Source organism: Nannospalax galili, unplaced genomic scaffold, assembly GCF_000622305.1.
Source record: "Nannospalax galili isolate Female #2095 unplaced genomic scaffold, S.galili_v1.0 scaffold88, whole genome shotgun sequence".
Classification (NCBI taxonomy): domain Eukaryota; kingdom Metazoa; phylum Chordata; class Mammalia; order Rodentia; family Spalacidae; genus Nannospalax; species Nannospalax galili.
The window spans coordinates 1,455,583-1,473,971 of NW_008358908.1; the positions used below are offsets into that span (position 1 = coordinate 1,455,583).

The 18,389-nt window shown below is 38.6% G+C and overlaps 1 protein-coding gene across 3 annotated transcripts in view; it reads left to right on the plus strand.

Moving 5' to 3' along the window:
• The first annotated feature begins 728 nt into the window (after window positions 1–728).
• Window positions 729–18,389, plus strand: part of Rmdn2 (regulator of microtubule dynamics 2) — a 65,085-nt gene continuing 47,424 nt past the window's right edge. Inside the window, exons 1-2 of one of the 3 annotated variants that reach the window (XM_029558390.1) lie at window positions 729–1,023; window positions 7,515–7,979. In XM_029558390.1, coding sequence (XP_029414250.1) covers window positions 7,531–7,979 — 449 coding nt within the window. In that variant the 5' untranslated portion in view covers window positions 729–1,023; window positions 7,515–7,530. Of the gene's footprint in view, window positions 1,024–7,514; window positions 7,980–17,843; window positions 17,861–18,389 lie in introns of those variants that run through there. The other 2 variants (XM_008822608.3, XM_029558391.1) reach the window with 2 other exon arrangements.

The window sequence follows — 18,389 nt, forward strand, 5'->3', positions numbered from 1 at the left end:
TTCTCTTGTACCCAAATCTTGTTAAAGAAGAAACATCAAAACAGGTTACAACCTATAATAGTCTGAATAAATAATTAGAATTATATTGTAACATCTTTGGAAATCATGGAGTAGGAATAAAAGTGGCTCTTTACAAATTTTGGATGGGGAAAGTGAAGCATTAGTTTGCTCTCTATTTTTAAGGATTGCAGCTAGACTTCAATAAACTTGCTTAAAGCTAAAAAAAAAAAACCAGATGATACAAATTCAAAAACTCCCCTCAGTAAATAGTAGTATATGGATTGTCCAATCAGCCTTGATTCTTTGGTTTTCATTAACAGGAGTGCAATCATACATTGGTGGGCACTTTAGTCTTTGAGCCAAAGTTTGAAAGTCATGCTCAAGGTGAGGTAAGTAGAGGGACATGTGAGTAGATTTAAGTTTGACAGAATTATCATTACACACGCCACAGAATGTGAAGCTGGGCAAAACCTTCAACACTGATCATCTGGGAGGACTGTGGTTTTGATCTAGAGGCAATTCAGCACGGTGGGAGGACGAAGAGGCTAGGGATTTTATTCATTAAAGGAACGCGGGTCACCGTAAGAAAAACTTAGTAATTGGTGCAAAATGTGAGGTCTGCGTGTGACTGAAGGAAGGGGGCAAAGGGGCTAGCTGAGCGGAGAGGAGTCTCGGGACCTGGGAGCGTCCCGATCGGCAGCGCAGGGGTGGCAGTGATGGGGAGACGCGGGCGGAGGGGGCCGGCGACTTCCGAGCCAGGGTGCGGGCGCGTCGGGCGCTCCGCAGAGCTCAGCATTCTCCAGGTGAAAAGCGTGCCGGGCGCCCGAGGCGAGGAGCCCCGGGCGGAGCCCAGGGCGAGCGGCCGCGGCTCCTCCCCCAGCGCCTCCGCTTTCGGGGTCAGATACCGCGCTGGACCTCGAGACCCGCGGGCTCCCGGGCTCCAGTCGGCTGGCCGCTTCCCACCCGTGCGCTCGCGGGTCCCGGTGCCCGGCTCCACCACAGAGGCCAGGGCTGCCAATGCAGGTGCGTACGGACCTGGGGAGGGGGCGACAGGACGGGCGACCCAACGGCCCGGGACTTGTGGAAGGCGGCCGCAGCACTTCCGGCGGCGTTGGCTGCACTTCCGGGTCACTGCGGGGCAGTGGGGCGTCCTCGCGCTGGAGACCCGGCTGGGTGCCGCGCGCGGCGGGTGACCCATGACCCCCGCGCCCCTCCTGGGGTCTGGGGAGGCGGCGCGCCCCGGGCCTGGGGGACCCCGAAGTTAGTCGGACACCCCTGACGTCCCCAGCATCTGCATTTACCCCAGCCTGGCGCAAACCCGGTGTGGTGTTTGCCTGTACCCCCCGCCAACTTTATCAGAAATGGAAGCCAGATTATTCTACCACTGCTGTTTGCAAATAAGCTAAAGACTTGGTGAAAGTAACGAAAACCTAATGAAATAGGAATATTCAGTTTGAAAGAAGTGGATTTTCTGCATGCTCTCCAGACTCTGATCCCGTTTTCAAGGGCTAACTTGAAACATTTTTCTAACATTTTTTTGCTAACTTGAAACTTCTGGCTTGTTTGTAACCCATAATGTTACTTAACTTTCCTTGCAAAAATTTTCGTCCTGTGGTTTAGCAGTTCAGGCATTTTATACACCCCCAGCCCAAGGATCAGGTGATGAATTGCTATCAATGCTCCTTAGGTGTTTGCTCTAAGCTCGCTAATTAATTTCGTAAAGTGTTTCTAGAGGTAAAAATTAAAACATGAAAATGAATTTTTCTTTTATGCACTAGTTTTATTTAGCGTCAGCATTTTATCATTTCACTAGAACTCTAATTTCACTAGGTGAGTCTCTGTAAATAGCCTTTGATTATGTGTCACATTCATTTTAGATAATTTATAGGAACATTGTCTATCATTTTCCCTTCTGATTAGAGAGTTACAAATGGAAATTAGTAACAATATTTTGTATCTGGTCATTAAAATGAGTTGTAAAGTCTGGTCAATAAATTTTTAATTGTTTTATACCTCAATATAAGAATACACTACTAATATATATGTGTAAGAACAATACAAATTACTTCATGCCACCTTTGAAATTATACTGAGGCAAACAAGAATGCCGCGTTTTTACTTTTGTTCTTCACTTCATCTGTGTAATTTTTTAAATATTGGCACAAAAACACATTGATTTCTTCTTTTGTACCTATTTTTAACCTTTTATTTTTTAAATTATTGCCATAGCACATTTTGTATTAGCATAAATTCTAACATAGCCTGAGCTATTAGTTTCTAGTTGTCATTTTTTAAACAAATAAATAGCTCTATTGATTCTAGTTCATCCCAGTGAATTCCTCTAGTTCTGATGTCATATCTCATCCCAGAACATCTCTGCTCAGTCATCGTTCTCCTTCATGTCCTTGCTTGATTTTTTTCGAAATATTCCAAATGTGGCTAGATAACCTCCAGAATTTAGGAACAGGATGGTGAGGGTAACCCTTCTTATTTCTGTAGTTAAATAACCACCTGGGTAAATGGCAGCAGTTTGTCTGAAAAAAGTAAAATGGAATTATTGTTTTGCTCAGCTTCAAAGAGATAATTTGGAACTGGTAGAGTTGCTAAAGAAAGGTTAAAGAATGTCTGCTTTTCATGTGTTCAAACCTGCTTCTGTCTTGAGGATAAGGTCTTTCTCCAAGGTAGATTTTCACTTTTGTGTATTTACTTTTTAAATGAAAAACCTTTCAAATGTATCTGTGTTTCAAATAATGTGAAGTTCAAGACTGGTTTCGGAGGAATGAGTCAAAGAAATCCATAGTCATAGGAAGATTCCTTGTGCTAGACCTCTAGATCTGCTTGTGGTCATCCTGCCTTAACTTGTGTGTGTGTGTGTGTGTGTGTGTGTGTGTGTGTGTTGCTGGGAGATCTAACCTCAGGCCTCACCAGGCTAAGCACGAGCTCTACTACTGAGGTATACCCCAGCCCTAATATTTTTATGAGTCAATAAAAATAACAGAAACAAACAACAGCCTCAAGATGATCAAGTTTGATACATGACTTACCTATGATGCAAATGTAAGTAAGTCATAGTTATGTAGTGGCTTTTCTTCTTTCTTTTTTTTTTTTTTTTTTTTCAGACTTCCAGAAAAGTATGAGAGAGAGAGAGAGAGAGAGAGAGGGAGAGAGAGGGAGAGAGAGAGAATCTTTCAAAATAATTACTTTTGTGATATAATGTTTTGTGGAAATAATAGTAACTATCCACAACTTCAGCTGTGACAAACTCATTAGATTCTGCTACTGATATATCTCCTAGATGGGTGGGAGAGAACAGTTGGGTAGAGTTACAGTTCCCAATTATACCAATTAATTGAAGATGTTTTGTTAAACAGAAGGTTGGACTGGAAAGATGGTTTAGTGGTTCTTCCAGAGGACCAGGGTTCAGTTCCCAGCACCCACATGGCACTAACTCTAGTTCTAGGGAATATGACACCCTCTTCTGACCTCCATAGGCATTGCATGCATGGGCACACTTACATATATGCAGGTGAAACACACACATAAAAATAAATGAATAAATGAATGAATAAATAAACTGTAAAGGCAACTCTGGCAAGATACTCTGAGATAACGCAGGTCAGATTAAGCAGCAAGGCTTTTTCTGGGATTCATAGTTTAGAAGGAATTCTTAAACCTCTTAGAGATAGTATTTCCTGATATATGAGGTAATTTCTGGAAGGCCATTTTACAATCAGTCCTTATTAACATTTCAGCCTATAATGAAGTAGAGCATCCAAACTGGATAGTTCCTATTGTTGGTGTATATAGTAGAATACAATGGTAATCTAAAGAGAGACATTCTTTTAAACAGCTCCTTGGAAATAGATCCTTGCTTATTCTTTGAGGCCCGCTTCCATAGGACATTGCAACATCACATTTAGTTGGTCATTTAATATACAAGAAATGGTAATGCTGCATTAGAATATGTGCAGTAGCAGAATGTTAGCCATAGGAACCCAGATTTCAGGGGTGACTTAATTCTGGATTTATATCTTTCTAATATTTCTGCCCCAGCTTTCATGCCCAGCTGTTTTGAACAGGAAGCAAAAACAAACTTACATAGATTCCTATACCTACCCACTTAACCTGAATTTCTGCTTACAGAATCTTCCTGTTCTTTCATTACTCTGTGTTCTCATCAAAGATCAACCCTGTCCTGGTACACTAAAGCCCACCTCCTTTACCTTCTTGCTTATTGCTATACAGTTCTCTAATATTTCTTCTACTTATCAGTTTCTTTTTAATTGTATCTTTTATGTTGGAAAATAGGTGGGGTTCTTTTTCTTGATCTTTTGGCACCATTTTCCCATATAATTTGGCATCCTTTCCTCCCTGTTTTCTGTTTACCCATCCCCATGCAGCACACCTTCCTGTGGACTCAGTATCTTTAGTTATCCATTTTGGAATCCCCACTACCCCTTTACCTGCATCTTCAAGCTTCCTTATCCCTCCCTCACTTTCCTTTCTCTTCCTGTGGCTACTCTAAGTTTAAAACTATGCATCTTGGGGCTGGAGAGGTGACTCAGTTAAGAACACTGTTCTTGCAGAAGACCTGGGTTCAAATCCCAGCACCCACATGGCAGCTAACAACTGTCCATAACCCCAGGTCCAGGGGATCTGCAGCCTCTCCTGTCCTCTGTGGGCATTACATGACATGGGTGCACTTACCTACATGCAGGCAATAGACACATACACATAAACATAATAAAATAAAACTCTGCATCTTTAACTTCATATAATCTAAGACATATTCTTAAAGTATATATATCTTCATTTGTCCCTTACCATACTTTGGACTATTGTCTTTCTTACTACTTCTTAGGTATGTGATACATCTTACAGTTTGTTGTTACCACCTTTGTTTTAATAAAAATTTTTTGGTCTTTTTGAGACAGGGTCTTCCTGTAGCCCCAGCTGTCCTGGAACTCACTATGTAGGCCAGGCTGGCCTTGAACTCACAGAGATCTGCCTGCCTCTGCCTCCCGGGTTCCAGGACTAAAGGTGTGCGCCACCACACCCGGCTTGTTTTAATTTTAAAACGAGAAAACTAACAGTTATGTTTACTTCATATTTGCTACTACTGATATTCTTCTTTTTTTTTCCCCTTCTGTAGCCCCAGTAGGCCTGGAACTCACTATGTAGATTAGGCTGGCCTTGATCTCACAGAGTTCTGCCTCACGAGTGCTGGGATTTAAAGCATGTGTCACCACACCAGCTCTACTGATATTCTTCATCTTTTATTCATATTCACGTTTCTGTTACCACTTTTTTCTACTTGAAGAATTTCCATTAGCATTCCTTTTTTATATATTTTTATTTTATACATATGGGTATTTTACCTGAATGTAAGTGTGTCATGTGCATACAATGCTTGCAGAGGCCCGAAGAGGTCATTGGATTCCCTGGAACTGGACTGACGTTACCGATGGTTGTTAGTCACCATGTGGGTGCTGGAAACCAAACCTGGGTCCTCTATAAGAGCAGCCAGTGCCCTTAACCACTTAGCCATTTCTCAAGTTCCCCATTATCCTTTCTGTTAATACCTGTCTGTTGGTAATGAATAGTCCCAGCTTTAGAAGAAAAAAAAAAAAAAAAGCAAACTTTTTTTAACCTTTATTTTTGAAAGATATTTCACTGGGTATAGAAATTTAAGTTGATAGTTGAGTCCTGGATTTTGTTCTATTTCATCTTCATACTACTTAATTTACTTGTGCATTTGTTTAATCCTTTGGAGGCTTATTTTCAGTCTATTTTGAGTAGCACCTAAATAGCATTAACTCTAGGTTACTTTAGCTTCCCTACCAACACAACAACCTTTTGGGAAAGATATTTCACTGGGTATAGAAATTTAAGTTGATAGTTGAGTCCTGGATTTTGTTCTATTTCATCTTCATACTACTTAATTTACTTGTGCATTTGTTTAATCCTTTGGAGGCTTATTTTCAGTCTATTTTGAGTAGCACCTAAATAGCATTAACTCTAGGTTACTTTAGCTTCCCTACCAACACAACAACCTTTTGGGGTATTTGCTGAAAGCCTCACATATTATGTAAGCATCCTTGGCAATTTAAATGCTTCTCAACTCTATTTAATCTTAGGGACTGGTTTAACTTACAGCTTTCTGGCAATTGTTATTTCTCTGAAAGTCATTTCCAATAGGGTTTCACTGTATCTTTCTGGGATCTTCCAGATACTTCTCCATATTCAGTACTCTGACATGTAAAGTCTAGGTTCTGCGCTTCCTGTTAACTCTAATGTCTATCCATTCATTTCAGTCAGCTATTTGTTTTTTTGCCACAGTCCAGAAATTACCTTCAACTGGAAACCAGTAGTCCCTACTGGACCTCTTTCTGTTTGATCAGGGTCATAGGTAACAGTGCTCTAACAATCTGTTCTAAAAATGGATAATTTATGACTATTTGTAATGTTTCAAGTTGCTATCAAAATTTAATATAGGGGTATGTCTGCTAGTAAAACAGAGGAAATAGGAGGGAAACCAAGTTTGGGAACTTCAAAGTGTGTTTTTTTTTAAGCTTCAATATATTTAGTTACAAAAAGTTATTATAGTATTAATACACTTATTTCCATTTCAAAGTCTCAAAAAGGGAAGGGAATATACTAATATTTTCCTTTATTTTCTGACATCAGACAGGCAGTAGAACTAGTGAAGATGAGATTTACTAAGGAGATTTCAGTATGTCTCTTCAAAGTAGCTGAGTTTATATAGAATGAGGTAATTCTAGCTTATGCTTCAATGCAAAAAGATGAAAGATGAGAAAGAGAAAGAGGTCACAGAAATGACTTTAAAATTGTTTTAAGTGGAAATGTAAAAAAAAAAAAAGAAGAAATTCAGACCTCAAATACAAGTAGAAATGTAAGCAGCAGAGGAATTCTGTGTCAGGTGAAATGAATCTAATCTATATTACTGGCTTTCTGTGTTGAATAAAACAGAAATGGGGTAAGGCATCTACTTACCAAAACTACATCTCCAAGCCCTGGGCTTTTTTTTTTTTTGAAGTCGCTAATCAGTGTAACTTTTAAGTCCTAATGTGAGCCGGATGCTAAGGAACAACTTCTTGCCTTCTTTAATGATGCAATATGACCAAACAAATCTAGCATATTAATTGTACACAAAATGTCATCAGAGAAAATTAAAAAAAAACTTGAATTCTTAATTTTCTCAGAAACTGATAATGATACTTTTGCTTCCATTTATCAAATCCTTTAAAATATAAGTAAACGGTGAACTTCAGATTGCTTATACAGAGTACGAATTCAGAATTAAAGTCAGTACTTTGCACTAGACTTTAATAATATCCTTAAATAGTCCCATATATATGGAACTTGCTCATAACTTATTTTAGCTTGTGATTTATCAGGGTTTCGTTGTTGTTGTTGTCATTTTGGCAATGAAGGCTTGTTTTTGTCCTAGACAGAAAAACAGCACTCATTTAAGTTTTGTTTTTTAATTTTAGAAATAAAAAAGAAGACATGCCTCATTCAACAAACAAAGAATTGATACTTGGTCTCATGGTAGGAACTGCTGGAATCAGCTTGCTGGTTTTATGGTACCACAGGGTACGCAGACCAAGGGCAACAGTGACTTTTCCTAAATTTCTTTCTCTGGGTAAGACATTCAATTCAACTACCTTGCAAGATGAAATGCATGACCAGGGGACAGCAATGGTCTTTCAAAGAAGGCAGCTTCAGATACTGGAGAAGTTGAATGAATTACTGACAAACATGGAAGAACTCAAGGAGGAAGTCAAATTTCTTAAAGAAACGATTCCAAAGCTGGAGGAATATATACAAGATGAACTTGGAGGGAAGGTAACCGTTCATAAGATAAGTCCTCAGCACAGAGCTAGAAAAAGAAAGCTGACAGCAGTTCAAAGTTCAGCCACAAGTAATAGTTCAGAGGAGGCAGAAAGTGAAGGAGGGTAAGTAGCCTTCCATATTTCCCAGGTTGAAATGATTATCTATTGCATCACTACTATTACATGGATAGCTATTTAAGGCATATATTCTGCTACTAAACGGAAATGAAAAGCAATGGTTATTTTACCTTAGATTTTAAATATTAAAAAACATTGAATATTGTCAGTGTTTTAGATTGTTTAGATCACATTGACAAAGGTATATAAATAACTAGCCGTAAGAGACATCATCTAAGTACTGGGGAAGGCAGTCATTGTCAGAATAGATAACCTATTTTGTAATCTGGTTATCAGGTGATCTTTTATCCAACAACTCCCTAGACCAGTTCAGTCCAATAGAGAACTTCCTGTGATGATGGAACTTGGCTGTAGCTGTGCTGCAAGTATGGTAGCTACTAACCACATGAAACTCTTGAGCACTTAAAATATGGACTTGTGAAACTGAGGAACTGAACTTTTAGTTTTATCTCATTGTAATTATAATTTTTAAATTGTAATTAGATTTACTACTTGGGACTAGTAGCCACTGAATTTATATAAGCAATTCAGTTTTGTGGGTAAGTCTACCAGATCCTAACACTGAGAACATATATTGTATTCCTTGGGTAGGGAAACAAATAATTTATGAATTTAAAAAATAGATTCTGTGTAGTGATTTTAAAGAATAAAATGCCCATGTGATTTGTAGTTTGTTTTTAATTTTTTGGTTTGTTTTTTAAGGGAGACTTAGTGATATTCTTGAGGATGAAGACTCTTACTGCATTCCTGAAATCTCTGTGCCTAAGATATAGAAATGTATTTAACATGTCTTTTTAAGTAAATGTCTAGAAACTAGCATTTGAATAAAAAAATTTTTATAAATAAGGTCTTTGTGAAGTTTATTTTAGGTTCTGATAAGATGGAGAAGGCCAACCACAGTGAGATGTAATCATAACAACTTTACACATTTGAGGTGGAATATATTCCTTATCCAGAATGTCCCTGGTGGCCAAATTAAAACATTGATGGCAATTACAGATTCCACTTGTAAAATCTGACTTTGTGAGAAATACTTAGAGAGTTCTGCTTTTTTTTTTTTTAAGCAAAGTAGACACCAGTCACAGTTTGCTAATGCTATTTCCTCTCCTTTATACAAGAAAGGAAAAATATATGCTTAGCCCTTGTCAAAAACTTAAAAGTTAAGACTCAGGAAATTTGATCGTGGCAAAGATTGGGGGAAGATGTTTTGTAGCCGTTACCAGACTCTCTTGTGTGTTCTCTTAGTACACAAGTATAACTACTGCCATATGGGTTTATGCCTCCCTTAGTTTCGGCTGATTCCCTGGCTTGAATCGGGCAATTGTGGTGACTGACACTTAGTTCTTGTAACATGCCTTCAGCAGGCCAGTGAAGTTGTTTGTGTATCATTTTTTATACTAACCCTAGCATCTTAGAAGACATCTTTGCTTCTTGATAATGTTGTGTTTTGACTAAACCTTCTTTTGTCCCTGCGCCAAGACGGAATCAGCTCCTGCCTTGGCAGAGTTAGTTCCTTTCAGTGAAAATAATATTAGACAAAGATCTGGGTATAGAGAGGTACTGTTTTTAGGCAACATGATATCATAAGGTTGTTTTAGTGTTTTGCTAGACTTCAAACTATTTTTAATAATCTTTTTGAGGTCATTAATTCACACTAATATTTTTGGTTTTAAATCATTTTGGGGGTTTTTTGTTTTGTTTTGTTTTGTTTTTATTTATCTTTTTGAAGTAGGGTCTCTCTGTAAGCCCCAGCTGTCCTGGAACTCACTATGTAGACCAGGCTGGCCTTGAACTCACAGAGATCTGCCTGCCTCTGCCTCCCAAGTGCTGGGACTATAGTCATGCGCCACCACACCCAGATAAATCATTATTTTTTAAAATGTTTTCATTCACTGTCTTTTTCCTTAAGCTGTCTACTTCCCTTTCTGGGTCGCAGTGACTTTTATTATTCTGTTACACAAAGGGTTTAAAAACTATTATTTAAATGATAGTTTTATGTGAAACTTTAAATCTTATTCTAGTTTAATAAATCCAACATTCTTCCTTTTTTTGTAAGCTTTAGGAAGAATAGATGTGCTTCAGAATTTAACATGGATTATATAGTAACCATATGAGCCCTGTTCTTTCTTTCTTGACATAGATGTCTTCATTTTAGTGTTAGACTCATATGATTCTTTCAGATGTTATCAACAGAAATGTTATTAACTATTTGAAAAGAAAAAAAGAAACCCCATCAGTCAACCCTCAGGAAAAGAACAGCAAAATACAAGGCCTATGTCTAGAACTTTAGATGGTATTAAATTATAAATAACAGAATGGTAATGAAAGTTAAGCCACAGACTGATCTGAGGGCTTATTTGAAAGACCTTTAGCTTTGATCTTCATGGGCCAATATATAGATCTTTCTTTTTGTTCATTTGTATTTTCACCCTTACCATTATTTACTTTTGTCGAGTCAGTTTGGTGTTGGAATGCAATTCAAGGCTTTGAGAAAAACATTCATATTAATTATATGGAGATTCTGTATTCCTTAAAGTTGTAACCTAAATTTGCAAAATAATGTTTTCAGCTTTTACAAAATGTAACATTGTAATTGAAATCCTTTTTACTCCTGTCTCTAAAGATAGCTTTCCTGCACATGCATATTTCTATAATTTGTTTCTAAAATTTGTATAAATGGTATTATATAATGCATAGTATTTTATAACTGGTTTTGCTTTAGTTACTTTTTCTTTGGGGAGGCTTTTCCATGTTGATGCATGTAAACTTATTTCTTTCTTTTCAAAAGCTATACCACAGTCTCTTGAAGAAATCTGCCTAATTTCCCTTTCAATGAATGTCTAGGTTACAATTTTTTTCTCCTATAAGTAATGCTTTGTTTCCTTTTTTTCATTTTTTATTGAATTTTTCCAAATTTCATACATTATATTTTGATCATATTTAGACACCCCCATCTGCACTCCTCCCTTAAAGGCTCCCCATCCAATTCCATATACTCTATTATTTATATATATGCCCATTGAGTCAAAGTTGTGTCCCCAAATGCCCTTTGGTGTGGATCTTTCTGCCCCTTCTGCCAGAATGATCCCTGAGCCTTGGAAGGCAGAGGTTTGATATAGGAGTTCTATTCAGGGCTAAACACTCTTCAGTCTCTTATTCTTTGCACATTGGTCAGTTGTGGGTCTCTGTGGTAATTACCATTGCTGCCTGCACGAGGAAGCTTCTCTGGTGAAAGTTGAGCAATGCCTTAATCTGTGGGTAAAACAGTAAGTCATTAGGAAGAAAGTTTAATACTATACCTGTTTCGTGGGTTAGGCCATTATGCTTTCCCCTTTGGCCTGTGACCTGCCTAGCCATAAGTGCCTAGGCCTGAGATCAGTTTTATGCATGGGCTCCATTTTGTGAAGCAGACCTTAAATTCAACCAGAGAGTGGTTGGTTACTCCTATAGTATTTGTGCTGCTATTGCACCAGTGGGCTTAGCTTGCCAAGGCAGTTGTTATAGTTCACTGGATTCATAGTTGGGCAAAAGTGATGATTACTTTTCTCTTTCAGCAGTATGCATGGTACCTTCCAGCACTATGAAAGCTAACTAGTAGAAATGAAGCATTGAAGTCAGTACCAGCTTGATTTCTTCTTGTTTGTTCTATAGCTCATGTATGTAGTGTCTTCAGCAATGGGGTCTTACTGTCAAGTTCTGGTGGGTAACCAAAGTAGGGGCAATGGCCAGTGTTGTTTGAGGGTCTATGGAACCCTTAGTCAACAGCTTCTAGAGAGGGGTTTATTGGGGTTTCTTCATAATTGCTCAGGCACATGTGGAAGAATTTCTTTAATGTGTGTATTTGTATATGTGTTCTAATAATCTTTTAAAATATATCCAATTCACAGCACTAGATGAGCATGAGAATTCTTATCTTCCCATATTGATTTGTATAACAGCAGACTTTTTAACTTCAGCCAAACTGCTAAAGATGAAATGTTAACTAATCATTTTCTATTTCCCTAAACATTACTAATAGTGAGTATCTTCTCATAATATATTTGCAAACGGATCTTCTCTTCCATGAATATCTTTAACAAATAGAGAAAAGATATGAACAGTTGAAATCACTGAGTGTTTGTCCTCTTCCAGGCAATGTCTGAACTCTGGAGACACAGCTGAGAACAAAAAAAAGTCTTTTAAATCTAACAGCTTTTCTTAAAAATGTAACAGGATGGTAAAGAAGGGTGCTCTCAGTCATTTCAGCCAGCACCCCAAAGGTGAAAAACAGCACAACAAAATGCCAAGTACTTTAGCATCCTGCAGCCAGATGCTAGAACTTTCTGGCAAGCATGTGCTGGGAGGTTGAAGGCACTGCCAGTGTGAGCACTCACCCACCTGCAGCCAGTGAGAAAAGACTGCTGCAAAGCTGAGAGAAGCATTTCTCCAGGGACAGCTGCTCCTGTGCTGACATCCCACTCGTAAGTGCACAAACCCCAGATTTTGTGGGAATGCATGTTGATGCTCAAGGAGAACGTGTAGTGTGGGACGAGAAGGAGGTGGTATGTGTGGCCTTCTGGAACCAGCACGACAGGAGTGGATGGAGGCTAATGAGTCTGGAAAAGAAGCCTGAGAACTGGTCAAACAAGTGGAAAAAAACCCCAGACAAACAGCAAAACAACTGGAGAGCAGTGTCACAGAAGCCTAGGAGGAGCAAGGTTTCAAGAACAGCAATGGAAGCAGAAATGTTTATCATTCAGACACAGTATGAACCCTGACTCAGCTGTTACCTAACTGTGTAACATCAGTTCTCCAAACCTGAATTCTTTTCTTATCTTAAAATGTGGGTGAGGTCATTGAGATGGCTCAGTGGTTAAAAGTGATTGCCATGCCAGCCTGACAATCTGTGTTCAATCCCCAGAACCCATGGTGGAAGGAGAGAACCAGCTGCCAAAAGTTGTCCTCTGACTTCCACATGCACCTACCTATGTGCACACACACTCCCCCCACTATACAAATATACAATAATAATAAATAATTTTTAAGACTTCTTTTTTTTATGTGTATTAGCCCATGTGAATATGTGTATACCATGTATATGCAGGAGTGCTCAGAAACCAGAAGAGGGCATTGGATTCCCTGGAACTAGAGTTACAGGTGGTTGTGAGCCACCATGTGGGTGCTGGGAACTGAACCCTGGTCCTCCACAAGAATTGTAAGTGCTCTTAATCTCTGAGCCATCTCTCCAACTGCAAATTAAATAATTTTTAACAAAATGTGGTTAATAATGTTTGTCTCATGTTAAGTCTTAAATGAGATGATGTAGAATGATGCTTTGTACCTTGTCTAATCTATAATAAAAATTGCATTATTTTATCAATTAAAAGGGAAATAGACTGGAGATGTAGCTCAGTGTTTGTAAAGCACTGCCTAGTAAGTACAAGGCCCTGGAGCAGATCCCCAGCACCTTAAGTCAAATGGGGTAGGGTAGGGGAAAGACAATTATTAACTATATCAAATATACTCAGACAGGAACATTTTTTTTTCTGCAAGGATTTTAGGCATTGAAGGCCATACAGTGTCCATCTCATCTCCCCAGCTCTGACATAGCTACAGACAACTTGGGGATGGCTATGATCAAAACAAAAACCGGAAGAAAACGAAAACTTTTTTTTTTTTTTTTTTACGAAAACAGGGGGCACGGGGATTAGGCTCCCAGAATAGAGCTTATTAACACCTAAACTAGAAAAATGCATTTAACTGTAGCCTTTCACTTATAATGTTTTTGGTCAAGGAAAATAAGGATTGACTTTTGTTTCCTAAATTTGAGACCAAGAGCCAATTTTGTTTGTTTGTTTTTTGAGACAGGCTCTCCTTATAGCCATAGCTGACCTGGAATTCACTGTGTAGATCAAGCTGGCCTTGATTTTACAAAGGTCCTCCTACCTCTGATTCCCTAGTGCTGGAATTAAAGGCATGTGCCACCATGCCTGGTTTAAGAGCTAATTTTTTGATAAGTTTTGCAAGAGCATTTAACAGGTACCAAAACCTGTTCTAGCCCGGATGAATGAATGAGAAGTAAAGATTGAACACCAGAAGGACAGACCCTGGTACTAGTTACATTTATGTTACTGTGACAGAATCCCTGACAGAACAACTTGTGGAAAGAGAGATTAATTTTAGCTGAAGTTTTCAGTCCATCATGGTGGGAAGACATGAAGGCGTTCTTAGCAGCCAAAACATGTGGCACAGCCTCCTTACTTCATCATAGTAAGAAGCAGAAAGAGAGCTGGAACCAGGGGGGGGGCTGTAACCCTCATAGGCCTGCCCCTCTGTGACCTATTTCTGATGTCCAGGCCCCATATCCAAAAGACTGTACAGCCTCCCCCAAATAGCGCCACCAGCTGGAAAACCAGCATTTGAACCTTGAGCCTGTGAAGGACAGTTCAGATTTAAACCTAGCAATCCTTACTTCGAGGATTTTAACTTTGAATAGCAAGAGAACCACATATGCAAGAGGGAAGCATAAGATCCAGAGACTATGTATTTTGTTTGACCTTTGGAGGTTGTTTTGACTGTGGGATACTTGGGTTTGGGGGAAGAAACCAATAAAGATAAAAAGAATAAAATTTACTTATTTACCTTTTACTAAAAATGTTAGAAACAAAGGCAAAGAGGAGGAAACCTAGGAAACAGTGTGACCTGCCCTTTAGCAGTAGTATCCCTTAACTTCCTGGGATACCAGCTAGAAAGAAGAGAGTGTACCCTAGGAAATGTTAATACCCTCAGCATGGTATGACTTGACAGATAGTATAAAACCCTTACTCCTGCAACCCTCACTAAAGAAATCATTTGGGAATGTAAGATCTTCCCTGTATACTCTTCCTAATCATTATCTCCATTACCACACAATTTATAAATATAATAATTGGTGGATTATTAAGAAAACAAGAGGAATAAGTTGGAAATTTTATTCTTGTCTTAAAAAAAACCCACCAATGTTAAAATAGAATATAATAGAGTTAACCTGGTGCTAATTTAAAGATGAGTTAAGACAGAATTGGACATACTTGATAAGCCATTAATAAAAAGCTGATTAATATAATGATGAGTAATTTTCATTGCAATGATACTAATATCAGCTAAAGATAGACCTCTATGTTTCTCTATTACTGAATTCAGAGTAGTTGGTAATTCCTGTTTTGGAAAATGTGGAAAAATTTGAATTTACCAATTCAAAATTCTACTTCAATGTGAGTTCTTTATGTGAAAGACCCAGCCCCAGTTAGGTTTCTCCCTCTTTACTCATCCTCACATGGGAGGTAGCTAGGCACCAGTGAAGGAATATTTGGTTACGTGATGTCTTTTCAGCTCAAACAGGAAGCTTCTGTGCAGCCCTTCAGACAGCACTTCTACTTCGACTTGGGTGTTGCTCATCTCCAGATGTTCTAATCTGTGGACCAGCAACAGCATCGACATCCCATCCAGCAGCTGACATTGCTAGAAATGCATATTTTCAGGACCACGGCCCACTCCCCATCTCAGACCTACTGAGTTGTGTCTGGGAATCAGCTCTCTAAAAGCCTTCCTCCTGACTCTGATGGTCTGATATATCCTAACATTTGAGAAGCTTCATTTTAGATTTTCTAATATCCAGTTGAGCTGTTATAATGAAATTATTGCTCTGAAGATGGGCTGTAATGTTTATTGGGCATAGTAAAAATGGAATATTGGTCTCAAAAGAATAGAGTGGTTGTAGTTTAAAAAAAAAAAAGGGTTTGGATAGTCACAGGACATGGTAAAAATAGAAAGCACCTAGGGTCATGAACTGGATAGGAAAAAGAGTCCACATGACTTGAAGGAGGAACAGATTTTAAATGTTTGCCGTAACAGTTATGACCTTATTTTGGGCTAAATCTAATTTTGACTATTTAAAAATTAAGCAAAGATGGAACAAATTTAGGGCATATAGAGATTTAGATAAGAATATTTCCTGAAAAAATTTAACTTTCAGATATTACTCATGCTGGTATGAGTTATTTTCCCCCCTCTAAACATAGGAAGAGCTGGATTTTCTTCCTCACTCTTTAAACATTCACATCTAATCCCTACCTGCTTTGGGGGTGGGTAATCATAGATTTGTCTGAATGGGGTAAGGAGGAGAGAGCTGACCTCTTTCGTTACTTCTCTTGAGCAGAAGTGACAGGGCAATGTTGTATCTACTCATAATCCCATCATTTAATTTAGTGCAATTCAATGACCAAATGTTCCTTTTAGATGCCTTTGAAGGAATGCATAGCAGAACACTAACACAACACTACAAAGAAAAAGTCTCACAGAAACTATTTATTTATTTATTTATTTATTATTTATTTATTATTTGTCTTTTTGAGACAGGGTCTCCTTGTAGCCCCAGCTGTCCTGGAACTCACTATGTAGACCTGGCTGGCCTCAAACTCACAAAGATCCACCTGCCTCTGCCTCCCAAGTGCTGGGATTAAAGGCGTGTGCCACCACAGCCGGCCTAAAACATTGTAAAATTTATATGTTCTCTTCTTGGCAATGTGTGAAAGGTGTCCTTTTGGAAAAGGTAATCTCAGATCTTAATATGATTTGAGAACAATGAACAATTTTACAAGAAAGATAAAAATAGAGTTTGCTGCACTGAGACAGTACTTGGGCTTCCTGTGTGCCTACATATCACACTGGGTGTGCCAAAAATGTACAGCCCTGACTATTTGAGTCAGCTTTTCAGAGTTGTGGCAAGAAACTGAAGAATGGTGAGATATTTTCCTCGAAGGCCAAGAGGAGGTTGAGAAAAGTTGCCTATTGCTTGCTGTAAAAATGGTGGATTACTTAAGTTCCATGTTTCCATGCTGTAACTCTGGAGCAGTCTTGAGAAGGGAACGATTTCTAACAGAGTAGAGCAGGGTGCTGTGCAGTGAACAAGTGTTTATGGTAGTGCGTTGTTTTCCTAAGTGGCTGTACACATACTAATTTTAGACATAGTACTCTGAGTTGGGAAAGGAAAGTGGTTCCTATGACTCTGCTAACCTTACTGTTAGGTGTTAAGTTGTTATAAGAGTAATAAACAGTCCAATAGAAAATTGCTATAACCTGTGCGTGTGGCCCAGACAATGATAGCTTTACTGTGATTGTGGATTACATTGGAGAAGAGGCCATGACATTTTCCACTTTTCCCCCATTGCATATATCTTCAGCCCAAATTCTTTTGTTGTTGTTGTTCTTGTTCTTGTTCTTGTTTAAACAAGGTCTCCCAGTAGCCCCAGCTGACCTGGAGTTCACTATGTAGACCAAGCTGGCCCCGATCTCACAGAGATCCGCCTTCCTCTACCTCCCAAGTGCTAGGATTGAAGGTGTGTATCACCGTGCACAGACAGTCTGAATTCTTTGAGTCAGTTTACTATTTCACTGGATGTAAAAATATTGAGCAAAGAATATTTTCACATCCGCTGAAAAAACAAAGAATTAGTAAGCCAGGGATGTATAAGGCTGCTGGTAAGAGACATTTCCAAGGAAAAAACTTAAAACAGAAATCATGTTCTTGCCTTCATTCAACTGCATTTTTACCCCTCAGTCTGTCAGCTGACTCCTTGAACATAAGGAAACGAGAACATCCCACAGCCATGAAAACTTAAGTTCTTCAGAAATAAGCCACAGAACAATTTGATTCTAAACTGATGAGATTGGGTTCTAGAGTCACTGTCATCACAATCTGTGTTATTGCCATGTTGCTTCTACATGCAACTTAAGTATTCAGTCTTCTGACCTGTTCCACCTATACAGGGCATTTTACGGCTTATGAATGATGGCCTAGAAGGGAGAGATTTACTTTGGATTAAATTCAGTATGGGAAAATGCTTAAGGTATGCCTTAAAGACAAAGCAAAATAAACACTTCATGTGTTTCATGTACTACAGAAAAGAACATTGAAAGTATTCCTAAACCAAACTTTAGGGCATCCTTTGATTTCTCAGAGTACCTAGACATCTATGTATTTAGTTGAAACATCCTCCCACCCCAGAGAATGACTTTGTTCATGGCTAATATTTTAAAATGTACTTAGTCAATGGAATATAAGTGTATTTTAGCTAACTAGTTAAATACAATAATTTAATGGTCTCATATGGATATTCTGGGGTGTGTTTGTGTGCGTGTGTGTGTGTGTGTGTGTGTGTGTGTGTGTGTGTGTAGCTCTTAATATTCCCTCTAGGGAACTGTTACGCCTCGTGCTTTTTTTTTTTAAAGTGTCTCTAGATGAATAGAACATTATTTTTTAAAACATTTTATTATTATTTTTTTATTTTATGTGTGTGAGTATGTTGCCTGCATGTATGTAAAGTGCACCCGTGTCATGCAATGCCTGCCAAGGGCAGAAGAAGGCATTGGAGCTCC